Source organism: Ricinus communis, chromosome 8 (assembly GCF_019578655.1).
Source record: "Ricinus communis isolate WT05 ecotype wild-type chromosome 8, ASM1957865v1, whole genome shotgun sequence".
Lineage (NCBI taxonomy): Eukaryota > Viridiplantae > Streptophyta > Magnoliopsida > Malpighiales > Euphorbiaceae > Ricinus > Ricinus communis.
The window spans coordinates 19,867,439-19,879,398 of NC_063263.1; the positions used below are offsets into that span (position 1 = coordinate 19,867,439).

At 32.0% G+C, this 11,960-nt stretch overlaps 1 protein-coding gene across 2 annotated transcripts; it reads left to right on the top strand.

Annotated features, from left to right (window-relative positions):
- Positions 1-4,078: 4,078 nt before the first annotated feature.
- On the top strand, positions 4,079-9,750 carry LOC8269744 (plant UBX domain-containing protein 11). Of its 2 annotated transcripts, none has more exons than XM_048378113.1 (10): positions 4,079-4,225; positions 4,401-4,500; positions 4,608-4,660; positions 4,763-4,844; positions 5,344-5,409; positions 5,520-5,587; positions 6,152-6,370; positions 6,474-6,945; positions 7,977-8,243; positions 9,157-9,750. In XM_048378113.1, the coding sequence occupies exons 2-10, from the start codon at positions 4,401-4,403 to the stop codon at positions 9,399-9,401; spliced, it is 1,572 nt and encodes a 523-aa protein (XP_048234070.1). In that variant the 5' UTR covers positions 4,079-4,225; the 3' UTR covers positions 9,402-9,750. The 2 variants fall into 2 exon arrangements, with proteins under 2 accessions (XP_048234070.1, XP_048234071.1); XM_048378114.1 differs by having other exon boundaries at positions 5,523-5,587.
- Positions 9,751-11,960: the final 2,210 nt, after the last annotated feature.

An 11,960-nucleotide genomic window follows, 5' to 3' on the forward strand; every position in this document is an offset into this window, starting at 1 on the left:
AAGAACTAGAGAAGATATTCCAAAAATAGTTATCGGCACCCATTGTTTGAATTTAGATAGGAAAAAATTATGAAAAATTCGATGATAAACTTTCTTTTTCGAATCTCGGGAGGTTTCAATCTGTATCACTTTGTTCTTAATGGTTTAAAGAGGCATGGAGTTAATAGCTTCAATTTGGTAGATATTTGGATTATTTTTCCTTAAGGTTTAGTTGAATGTAATAAAAAGAAAGGTAAAGTCATCTTTTCAAACTTGAAAAATATCATATGAAACATGTATGATAAGCATAGACTTCATTGTCCATCTCAACAATTATATGGCAATTAAATATGTCCATATAAGCACTAGCCTGCTAGAAACACTTAAATGTAGCTACTATTAAAATTTGAAGTTTCTACATTCTACTATTAAATTTTAAAAAGTTACATGTATCCTATATATATATATATATATATATATATATATATATATATATATATATATATATATATATATATATATATATATATATATATATATTAAGACATAATTTTTTTCGACATGTTAACTTATCTATTTTTAAAACATGAAATTCAATATAATATTATATTTTTGTATTTATTTGTTAATTATTAAGTAAATTTCCTAATTAAAAATTCTAACCTAAATATAATATTTTAATAATATTAATTAACTAATTAATTCTTAATTATACAATAATTTATAATTCTAAAAAAGTAGCATATAAACTATATATAAGATATGTATTAACTAATAAATTGCATCTCTAAACTAAATGAAAATTTTAATCCTAAAAATTAATATTTAATCATAGTTTGAATATTTTATTAATTAATTAGTTAGTGTTTCAATTATATTATAATATTAATTTTATATAAGATTAATTAATTAATTCTTTTAAAATAATTTTAATAATTTTTTTTTAATATTACGAACAACTTAATGCACTATCTCCCTTCAACCCTTTAGCAAAATGCAGCAAAAGAAAGAATCCATGGACTGACCTCATCGTCTCCATCCTGTAGGAACTACAAGATCACCCTAAAGACGCCTTCGGCATCTAGGGGTCTTGAACCGATCACAGAACCTTGTTCAATAAGTGAAACGCATTAGTGTCTATTTTCAGGTTGGGCAGTAAAGGTCAGAGAAAGGCAATCACTCATTCTTAAAACCAATATTCTTAAGACCAAAACGCCTTCGGCATCTAGGGGTCTTGAACCGATCACAGAACCTTGTTCAATAAGTGAAACGCATTAGTGTCTATTTTCAGGTTGGGCAGTAAAGGTCAGAGAAAGGCAATCACTCATTCTTAAAACCAATATTTTTAAGACCAAAATGCCTTCGGCATCTAGGGGTCTTGAACCGATCACAGAACCTTGTTCAATAAGTGAAACGCATTAGTGTCTATTTTCAGGTTGGGCAGTAAAGGTCAGAGAAAGGCAATCACTCATTCTTAAAACCAATATTCTTAAGACCAAAACGCCTTCGGCATCTAGGGGTCCTGAACCGATCACAAAACCTTGTTCAATAAGTGAAACGCATTAGTGTCTATTTTCAGGTTGGGCAGTAAAGGTCAGAGAAAGGCAATCACTCATTTTTAAAACCAATATTTTTAAGACCAAAACGCCTTCGGCATCTAGGGGTCTTGAACCGATCACAGAACCTTGTTCAATAAGTGAAACGCATTAGTGTCTATTTTCAGGTTGGGCAGTAAAGGTCAGAGAAAGGCAATCACTCATTCTTAAAACCAATATTCTTAAAACCAAAATATGGGCAAAATGGGGGGGGGGGGGGGGGGGCGAGGGGTAAGCTCTTTGTTATTAGTTTTCCTATAGTTGGATCCTCTAGAACCACAAGAATACTTAGTTAGAATGAGATTCCAACTCAACACCTTTTGAAATTTTGAGAAGAGTTGCTCTTTGAAGAGCATAGTATAATAAAAGTTGTAAGCTGTGTTCCGGGGGGGGGGGAAGGTGGGTGAGTTACTATTTACCGTTGGCCTCTATGGTAGAATCAGTAGGGGGCCTGAGAGGCGGTGGTTTACCTAGTGGTGGATGTCAGTTGTTCGAGTCTGCTTATCTCCAACTTGTGAACTTATCCAAAATAAAGCTATATGATAGCACCTTATTTTTTTTAATCTGACAATTCCATCTATGATTTATCAATTTATTATTCATGGATGTTGATAAGATCCTTCCATTTGGTAACAACTTAGGATGGCATAGCCTTAAAGTTAAAGGCGATGTTCAAATGAGGAAAGGCTTACGGTAGATACCTAGGCACTAAAGATGAGGAAGTGCATCGTAGTAAGGGACAAAAAGGGCTCGGGAAGTTAAAAACAAGCATAGATCCGAAGATTCACGAATAAGTAAACCTCTCAAACTACTGTTGCATCCATGGGCAGGCAAACATCTTAGTAACCGAAGGAAAAGAAGGCAAAAGCGATTCTCGTAGTAGCGGCGAGCAAAATGGGAGTAGCCTAAACCATGTAATATAAGCATCATGCTGCTAGGCAAAGCGGTGGAGTGTTGCACCCTAGATAGTGAGAGTCCAATAATCGAAAGCATCACTAGCTTACGCTATGACCTAAGTAGTATGAGGCATGTGGAATCCGGTGTGAGTTAGCAAGGACCATTTTGCCAAGCTAAATACTCTTAGGTGATTGATAACGAAGTAATACTGTGAGGCAAGAGCGAAAGAATCCTCATAAAGGAATGAAACATAACATGAAACCATAAGCTCCCAAGCAGTTGGAGGAGCTAATGGCTTTGACTGCATGCTTGTAGAAGAATGAGTTGGCGACTTATAAGCAATGACTTAGTTAAGGGAACCCACCAAAACTGTAGCGAAAGCGAGTTTTCATAGGGGAATTGTTACTGCTTATGGACGCGAACCTGGATGATTTATTCATGACCAAGATGAAGCTTGGGTGAAGGTCTGAACTGATTGATGTTGAAGAATCAGTGAATGAGTTGTGGTTAGGAGTGAAATGCCACTTGAACCTAGAGCTAGCTGGTTCTCCTCAAAATGCGTTGAAGCGCAACAGTTAACTGGTCCATTTAAGGGCAAAACACTGTTTCGGTGTGGATCGCAAGACCGGTACTAAATCGAGGCAAATTTTGAATATAGATATGACTTCAAAATAACAAAGGTCAAGGTCGGCTAGTACAACGATAAGGATAAGCATCATTGTCGATAAGGAAATAGCCCGGCTCAACAACTAAGGCCCCTAAATGCTCACTCAGTGATAAAGGAAGTAAGGATGTAGAGACAACCATGAGGTTTTCCTACAAGCAGCCACCCTTGAAAGAGTGCGTAATATTTAATATATAAATTAACATCAATAGAAAATATTTCATATGTATGCTTCACTAACTATTTAGTTTATGTTAGAGACTATAATATTTTGAATATAAATGACTAATATTATTATTATATAACATATTCTAAGTTTAAATTGAGCATAAAATATATATATATATATATATATATATATATATATATATATATATATGTTCCATTAGAAATATTCTTGTTATTGCTTCGACTCATATTTTCAAAAAAGTGGATCCCGCTCTAATAGCTCCGAATAAATTAAATACATGCATTAAGATACGAAGGCTTCTTATTCCACAACAGCGAAAACACTTTTTTACTCTTTTATATACTAGGGGATTTCACTTGAAAAAGAAAATGTTCTATACTAATGGATTCGGGTCCATAACCATGGGTTCCAATGTACGAGATCTTTATTTTTGCAACTTTAGCTGCGGTTTATATAGGCGAATCCATGGAAGGGCATCATTAACTAATTTTCAAAATAGTATTTTTTTTTAGCTTTTCACTCTGAAATAGAACGAGAAAAGTTGAATTTGATTAATTCAACTTATACAACTTTGAAACAATTATAATTAATTAATTAATATATATATAATATATTAATAAAAATTAAATACATATAAAGTATGGATATTATCTAGTTATATTAATAATAACGACTAAAAATATAAATAATTACGTACAGCACATCTTAATAATAAACTGATTCTTATAAATTTATTAAATTATTATTTATAATTAAAAGTCAGAAAAATAAAAGTCCGCAATTTTTTCTCCTGTGTTAGAAAAACTTTCACTAAAATTTAAATCGGCACCGAGTCTCCCCTTTCTCTACACCAACTTATCATACTGATTCCAATCCAATTGCAATTGCAAACCCAACAAGGTGGCGACTGTAATTCCTTTCCTTTCTAATTAATAATAAAGATTCTCGAATTTAGTCGGTTATGATTTAGGGTTTGATGTTCTCGGATTCTGCTTATATGATTGATTATCGTCAGTGTTGATTTGGTAATTTGTGATTGTAATTTCTTATGTTTTAATTATTCGTTGTTAAACAGATGGAGCATTCTTTATCTGCATTTACATACAAAGGTTCAATTCCTCAAGCCATTATTGAATCCAAAAATCAGAAGAAGCTTTTTGTTGTTTATATTTCTGGTAAGTTATCTTTCTTTTCAAATCTCTATTTCTCTTTTTAGGTTAATAACTGATTTTTAATTTGTTGTTTGCTTTATGTTTTTTTTTTTTCCTTATTTTTTTTTCAGGTTCTGATGCAGAATCAGTTGAATTGGAGAAGTGCACATGGACCGATTTCAAAGTAATGAACTTTATCATTCTGTTTTGCTAATTTTGAATTAATGTTGTTATGGTAAATATTTCTCGTTTGTGATTGGTTCTTATGTTCGTGTGCTGCAATCAGGTGGCAGAGTCATTTTCAAAGTACTGCATTTTATTGCATCTCCAAGAAGGCAGCACTGATGCTGTAAATTTTTCTGCAATTTGTATCCTGAGTTTACAAGTCGTTACCCTTTTGAATCCTGGTTGCTCATTAGATGCTTATTGTTACATGGTGATCTGATACACGACTTGGTATGCTTGTCTGCATACACATTTTGTTGTACAGTCTCTTCGACTTACGTTTGCATTTCGTGAAGTATGCATTAGGTAAATAAGCAATCTGGCCTACCATTGTAGACAACTAGGCATTAGGGGATAGAAATTGGCTTGGGAATACAGGGTATTTGTCTAGACAAAACTCTTTCAGAGGCTCACACTGAATGCAATTTCCAGTTTTAACAGGTATAGTCATCGTTGCTTGTCATGATTTTCTAGAACTAGGGTTGGTATAACACTTCAACTTCATTGATCAATTTCCTAGGTATGTCAATTTGCATCAACTTGATATTGGTGGTATTTTTATTCTGTTTTTACTTGTTTAGAAGATAGCTTACTTTCAATCTTTCGAAAGCAAGAAGGTATCCTTGCATCTACTTGTTACAGATCCATACAAGTCTGTCCCTTCTATAGTAGCTATTGGGTACAACGGAGTTCAACTTTGGCAAAGTGGTATGCTACTTGTATTACAACCATTGTTTTAGGCAAGCGCAGAGATGCATATTCCACCAATGATTTAGAGTGTTAATTTTGTTTTCTTTTTTCCTTGTATAATCCATTAGAAGGCTTCATCAGCGCCGAAGTTCTTGCCTCCAATTTAGAGAAAGCATGGTTGAGTCTTCATATTCAGGTACTGCAGCTGGTTTCTCCTAAATGATTTGCTTCTACTATGAACGTTCTCTCATGCTTAAGAAGCCAAACCTCAATATCAGAAGTGGTAGTGATATCTAAATAGAGACAAAAAGCATTTTAACTTTAACCACCATTCCTGAGGTTTGAGGAAATTTGAATGAAAGCTGTGACTTTATGACAGCATTATGCACTCGTGTCTACTCTCTCTGTTTATATATCTATCCACCTAGTCTCACTATCCGAAGCCCTGCTGCCACCACATATGCACAAAAACAGAGGATCTCCAAAATATATAGGCAACTCCTTTTCATAGTGACCCCATTAACAGAATTTTTTCTAACATGAATTCTGCAATGCATCTTCTCAAGGCAGATCAATATATTGTCCTGATGTTTCTTTTGAGTATTTATTGGGCTGATAGTGTATTCTAGTATAGTGTATGCTGAACTACAGATTTGAGGCATTCTGTACCTCATTGTTTTTTGGGGATTTGGTGCTATTAATCTCACAGTTATACTGCAAAATGGCCTCTTTCACTGAAATTTCTGGTCACTAATTACAGGAAACAACTGCAACTGTCCTGACTGCAGCACTTGCTTCAAAAAAACCTGAACTATCTATTGCTGGCTCTTCTGATGTTGGCCCCACTGAGAAAGAGACTTCTTCAGGTACAGTTGTGCAGTCTGCTTCAGCAGACAAGCATGTACAGCCTTCAGATGCTATTTCACCAGCTGCTTGTCAGACAATAAAAGAGAACAAGAGTCATGAACACATTGTTGAGGTAAATTAAGCTGTGACTTTCTTCTTAGGTGATTTTGAGCATTTTCATTATAGGTAACGTAACTGTATTAAATGCTTGGCTGGTTTGTTGTTTATATTAATAGGAGAGAGGTACTAAACATGTAGACAAGAGATCTTCAGAATCTTCTAAAACTGATAAGTCAAGGAGCATTGGGACTAAGGAATCCACATCTCCTACTGAAGAAGCTAAGGGATCTAGTTCTATGATTGTAGACAGAGACAATTCTATTGCTGATGACTATGGGCATCCTGATCAAGAATTTATATTGAATCATCATCCAGGTAGAGGCGATTCACAGTTAGCTACTACTGAAACAAATGAAGGAGTACGAGATGAAGGGAAGGCTGACATTATAGGTCACAATGAGAGAGTCAATGCACCTAGTGATGTTCATTTAAATATTCGATTGCCCAGTGGGGTTAGCTTACAAGACAGATTTTCTGTGGCAAGCAGTTTAAGAATGGTCAAAGACTATGTGGACAGAAACCAAGCTAGTGAGATTGGCTCGTATGATCTTGCTATTCCTTATCCTCGGAAGGTGTTTAGAGATGAAGGTATGAATATTATATGTATCAATTTACATGTTTAAGAAATGCTTCAGCTTGCCCAATTACCTCCTGAGTTTTGAATATTTGAGCATCTGAGTCTGAGAAAATTTATTGCGTATTTTGTTACAATTCTTGGAATTTTTGGAGTTTGTGTTGACTGACATATCTTCCATTTCACATTAGTATCTTCATTCTGCACATAAGTCATTTAACATGGTATACATTCTAAGTTCCTTACATCTGATGGTCCATGTGGCATTATGCATTTCTCACTAAAGTAGAAGTGGGCTTGTCCTGCAAGTAAAATTGTTGGTACGTCTTTGGCCAACTGTCTGTGCATCTATTGCATGTTTTTCTATACTGAATAGAAGCATGAAATTGAGGTCTGCTCAAGAAGCCATGCCTGTAATTCTACAGGATGAGCTTGATTAACATGCAGATAGATGCTGATTATAAATATGTCTGGCTTATCAGCTTGTTGCAATTATTCATGGTCCTCAAGTGAATGCTTTCAACTGTTAATTTGTTGGCCTATGAAAATATGGATCTATGATGGACTGAAGGATTACACTGTCATATTTCATTAGTTTTTGTTATTTTGGCAAGCATGTACAATGGTACACTCAAGGAAACTCTCAAGATTTTGGATGCTGAATTTTGCTCAAGTGTTTCTATGCTTGCTAATGAATCAAAGTAATAAATATTAGTTACTTTTTGAGTTTTAAATTCTCAAGCACTTTTTCCCATTAACATAGTGGCACAAGCCCTTCTTAATTTTTAGTTTTATTGTAATTTTTATGTTTTATATTCCATGTGGTAGCATAGGACTCCAGCTTCTGGATCATCATTTTGTTGAGCTGATAAATAATAATATGTTTTATTTTGTATTTGAAGTAACAATCTAGATATTCTTGAAATCATGTTAAGAATTGTTAGTAAGTGAGGATTTTTCTTCTTTAATCACTAAATTTTGGATGGATGGCAATGGGTTACAGCATGAAATGCTTATTGATAAATTTATCTTTAATCATTTCCAGATTTAAGCAAATCACTGTCAGAGTTGGAGCTGTTCAACAGACAAGCATTGATGGTAGTCCCTCGTCAAAGATCCACAAGTTACCAGAGAGGAGGTTCTTCTTCTGATAATGCAACTACATCTTATAGTGATTCATCAACTGCAAATAATGGGGGATATTTTGCGCACATTAGAAGAATGTTATCTTATATCAATCCTCTTTCCTATCTTGGTGGTAATACAAGCTCTTCAAGTTCTGGACAACCTCAAACTGGCATGTGGGAATATAGTAAGTTTACATACTGTGTTCCAATATCAAATTTATTTTATTTCTCAAATCTGAATTGAAAACAGTTTATTTTACAGCTGCTTTTTCATGAGGCATTATAGCCACCAATATAGAACATCTTGTGTATTAAACGTAAAAATACTCATTTATCCTATATGATTCATGCTTTATGTATGCTTTGTTGTAATGATCGGGAAAATAAACTCAGTTCACAACCATTCTCTCTCTCTCTCTCTCTCTCTCTTTCCCCCCCTCTCTGTTTCCTTGTATTAAAAATGTTCCCATTGTTTCTCTTCTGATTTTTCTGGATAGCTTTTAGAGGTAGAGAGAAAGGCGGGTGGCCTGAGGGTTGAGCAGGGATTTTTGCTGACAAGACAAATGGGCGGCTGACTGCCTTTTACTCATGCATTTTATTTAGAATGTCCAAGTGGAAAAATTGCTTTGGAATATGATTTTTTGCCCTTACCTATTATCAATTAGCTAAGAAGTGGAGCCTCTTTTTCATGTCATGTTTGTGAAATCAATTAGAGATAATTTATGTTGTTTAGACATATGCTCATGTATGATGTGACTTGAATATTTATTTGGAGGATCATACCCAATCACCACTGCCCTGTTCCAATGTGGTGTGTGGTGGACACAGATATGTTCTGAGACTGAACGGTTCAGATAAAAGCATTCTACTTCAGCATACGATCCTTAGTAGAATTTTGAAGTTTTCAAATTAGGGGAAGTCTTCAATTGTCTTCACACATAAATGTCTTTATTTTTGTTAATAAATATAGTTAAGTTTTATCTTCAGGAGATACATTGCAATTATTTCCTGATAAAAAACAGCCTTACGGGGAAACCTTTAAAGGCAAAGTGCCATGGAACATTCTTCTTACCTACTGTTTTTTTCCATTTTATATAGGTCCAAATTCAGCACCTCAGAGCAACATAGCAAGAACAGAGAATTCCTACTCCGACAACTTGCCTAATCAAGGCTCTTCTGCAACTGGTAGAAATGACAACAGGAGTAGGCAACCAACAACTTCCCGTATTGGAAGTAATATTCACACACTGAAACACGATGAAGATGACGGCCGGTTCAGTGATAGGAATCCCTTCTGGAATGGAAATTCAACTCAGTATGGTGGCAACAGTGATGGTAAATAAGGCTTTCTGGGAGGGTGTTGCAGTTCGAGCAGTGTTGTTTATTTAAGTAAGGATTTTTATTTCTTTTAGTTTTACTTTACTTACCAGCTACAGACTTTAAAACTGCAATGAACCCTGGGATAGATACCCAATATAAACGAATATATTTACCATCTAAGACTTTGGTATATAAAATAAAGAAAAAATCCTGCAAGCAGCAACAAGTCCTTGAAGTACTTGGTGGTTGTAAATATTTCGAACTGAACTAGAAAATGTTACAGAGAGTTGAGTGTTATTTTTGTCTCTTGGGTGGGAGACTGGTAGTAGTGTAACTTGTATCATCTTTACAATGTTATCATTCTGTTTTCCAGGACCCTTCTTAGTGTGTGAGTAAATCTGGACGAATATACCAATAGCTAACCATGAAATTAATTGCACAAACATTGGAACTAATTTAATAGCAGGAATGCAGCCATCACTTCTCCCATAATATTTTATCTCTTCTGATCTTCCTTTTGTTGACAAAGAATCTCAGTTTATGTAAAATATTCACCTTATCTTTAATTGAAAGATTTCGTTGAAATTGGTCATTTGGAAATTTCCCGAAAAGCTAATAATAGGTTCTTCTCCCCATCGGCCATTAGAAAAAGGATAAAAAGAAAAGAAAGAAGAAGATAGCAATCATTCTAGTAGAATTGGCTGGGTATGCTAGTTTAACAACTTATACATATAATCTCTCAGAGTAAAATAGGAATTAATGATAAAATTGATAGAATTGATAAATTTATATTAACTTACTAATGTTTATAATTCATTTAAAAATTATATCTGTTTTGTTAGAATTTAGTTTAGATATAATTAATTTCATACAAATTTAATTATGTAGAATTCTAAATTAATTTTTATTTCAATCCGAAACATATAAACTTTAGATTTATAAATAAATTTTATAAATTTTTTGGATTTGAATCAATCACAATATTCTATCCAATCCTAATAAGGGAGTTTTTCTCTGCATATAGAATTTTAGTTCAGTTAAAGATCAACATACCCACCAAAATTCCAATTAATAATTAATTAATTGACTCAATTAGTGGAATGTTATATTAATATATTGTAACAGAACAAATTAGGTTAAAGAACTAAAAAACATCATAAAAAATTCAACTAGTTAAAGAAACGAATCTTATTTATATGAAAAGAATCTAGCATGTGGGTATTTATCCAATTAGTGTAATATTAATAACTATAAATTTATAACACGTAAATCATAATATTTTAGCTATCAAATTAGGTTGCATTTACATATTTTATGTTAATTTTGGTAATTTTAAATTTAATAATTCAATTTACATGAACATAATATATTAGAGTTTTGGTTAACTTTTATAATTTTTTTTATTGTGTGACATTGATTGTTATATAAATATAAAATCTAATTACGAGTATAATTGCAGCCTTTACTACTTAGAGCTGTGATATGTTTAAAACTTTTGAAACAGAATAAAGAAGAAAAGAAAAATAACAATAAAGAATAAAAAAATCATGTTTAAATCTATTTGTCAAATAGTGATATGAGCAAATACATGTCATCTCAAACAATAAATGATTCTTTAACTTTATCGATAAAAATTCTTCCAATTTATAAATGTTATGAATTGGTTTCAGATCGACTAAATATAAAAAGATCGACCAAATAAAAAAGATAAGGTAAAAATATAAATTATTTTAATCCATCCTTTAATTCAAGTGCATGTTTACGGTGAATTAACATCAGATAGACTATTTCTATTTATGTATCGCAAAAAGTTTGATAGGTCATTTTATAGTATATATTATCACATAAAGTATAATAAATAAAAAAAATATATAATATATTTGTGAGATACCATTAACTTACGAGACTTTAAAGATATTCAAGTAAAATGAATCATACTTCCTGTAATATCCGGAAATTTTTTTTAATAATAATTTTATTAATAATAATTAATAAGAGTTTTTATTTAAATTAATTTTATTTTATTTTTATTTGGTTTAATTTGAAATGATTTAATGGAATTTTTAATGTTAGATAATTAAAAAAGTTATTTTCTATATCCTATTATTTTAAATTTTTTTAAGACATTAATTAAGTAAATTATTTGAGAAATAGATTATATTTGTAATATCCGAAATTTTTTTATAATAATTTTATTAATAATAATTAATAAATGACTTTTGATTTAAATTAATTTTACTTTATTTTTATTTGGTTTAATTTGGAATGATGTAATGGAAATTTTAATGTTAGACAAATAAATGAGTTATTTTCCATATCCAATTAGTTTGAATTTTTAAGAAATTAATTAAGTAAATTATTTGAGAAATAATTATATTTTGGTTATTCAAATTTTTCTCAAATATATATATAGTATATATATAAATAAAATTATATATTGGAAGAATTTGTAATGGATGTTTTTATAAAAGAATTATTGGGGAAAAATGATATTTTAATTAGTTAATGGTGTTAAATTTTATTGAAAAAATATTTAGCAATTTAATTAATTAAATTAATTTTGGGATGAGGATTAAAAGTAT

Excerpts from the sequence above, each read along its gene's own strand:
- LOC8269744 (XM_048378113.1), top strand. The coding sequence starts at position 4,401 with ATGGAGCATTCTTTATCTGCATTTACATACAAAGGTTCAATTCCTCAA. Across the intron at positions 4,661-4,762 it reads GCACATGGACCGATTTCAAA|GTGGCAGAGTCATTTTCAAA; the intron begins GTAATGAACTTT and ends TGCTGCAATCAG. Across the intron at positions 5,588-6,151 it reads GGTTGAGTCTTCATATTCAG|GAAACAACTGCAACTGTCCT; the intron begins GTACTGCAGCTG and ends CACTAATTACAG.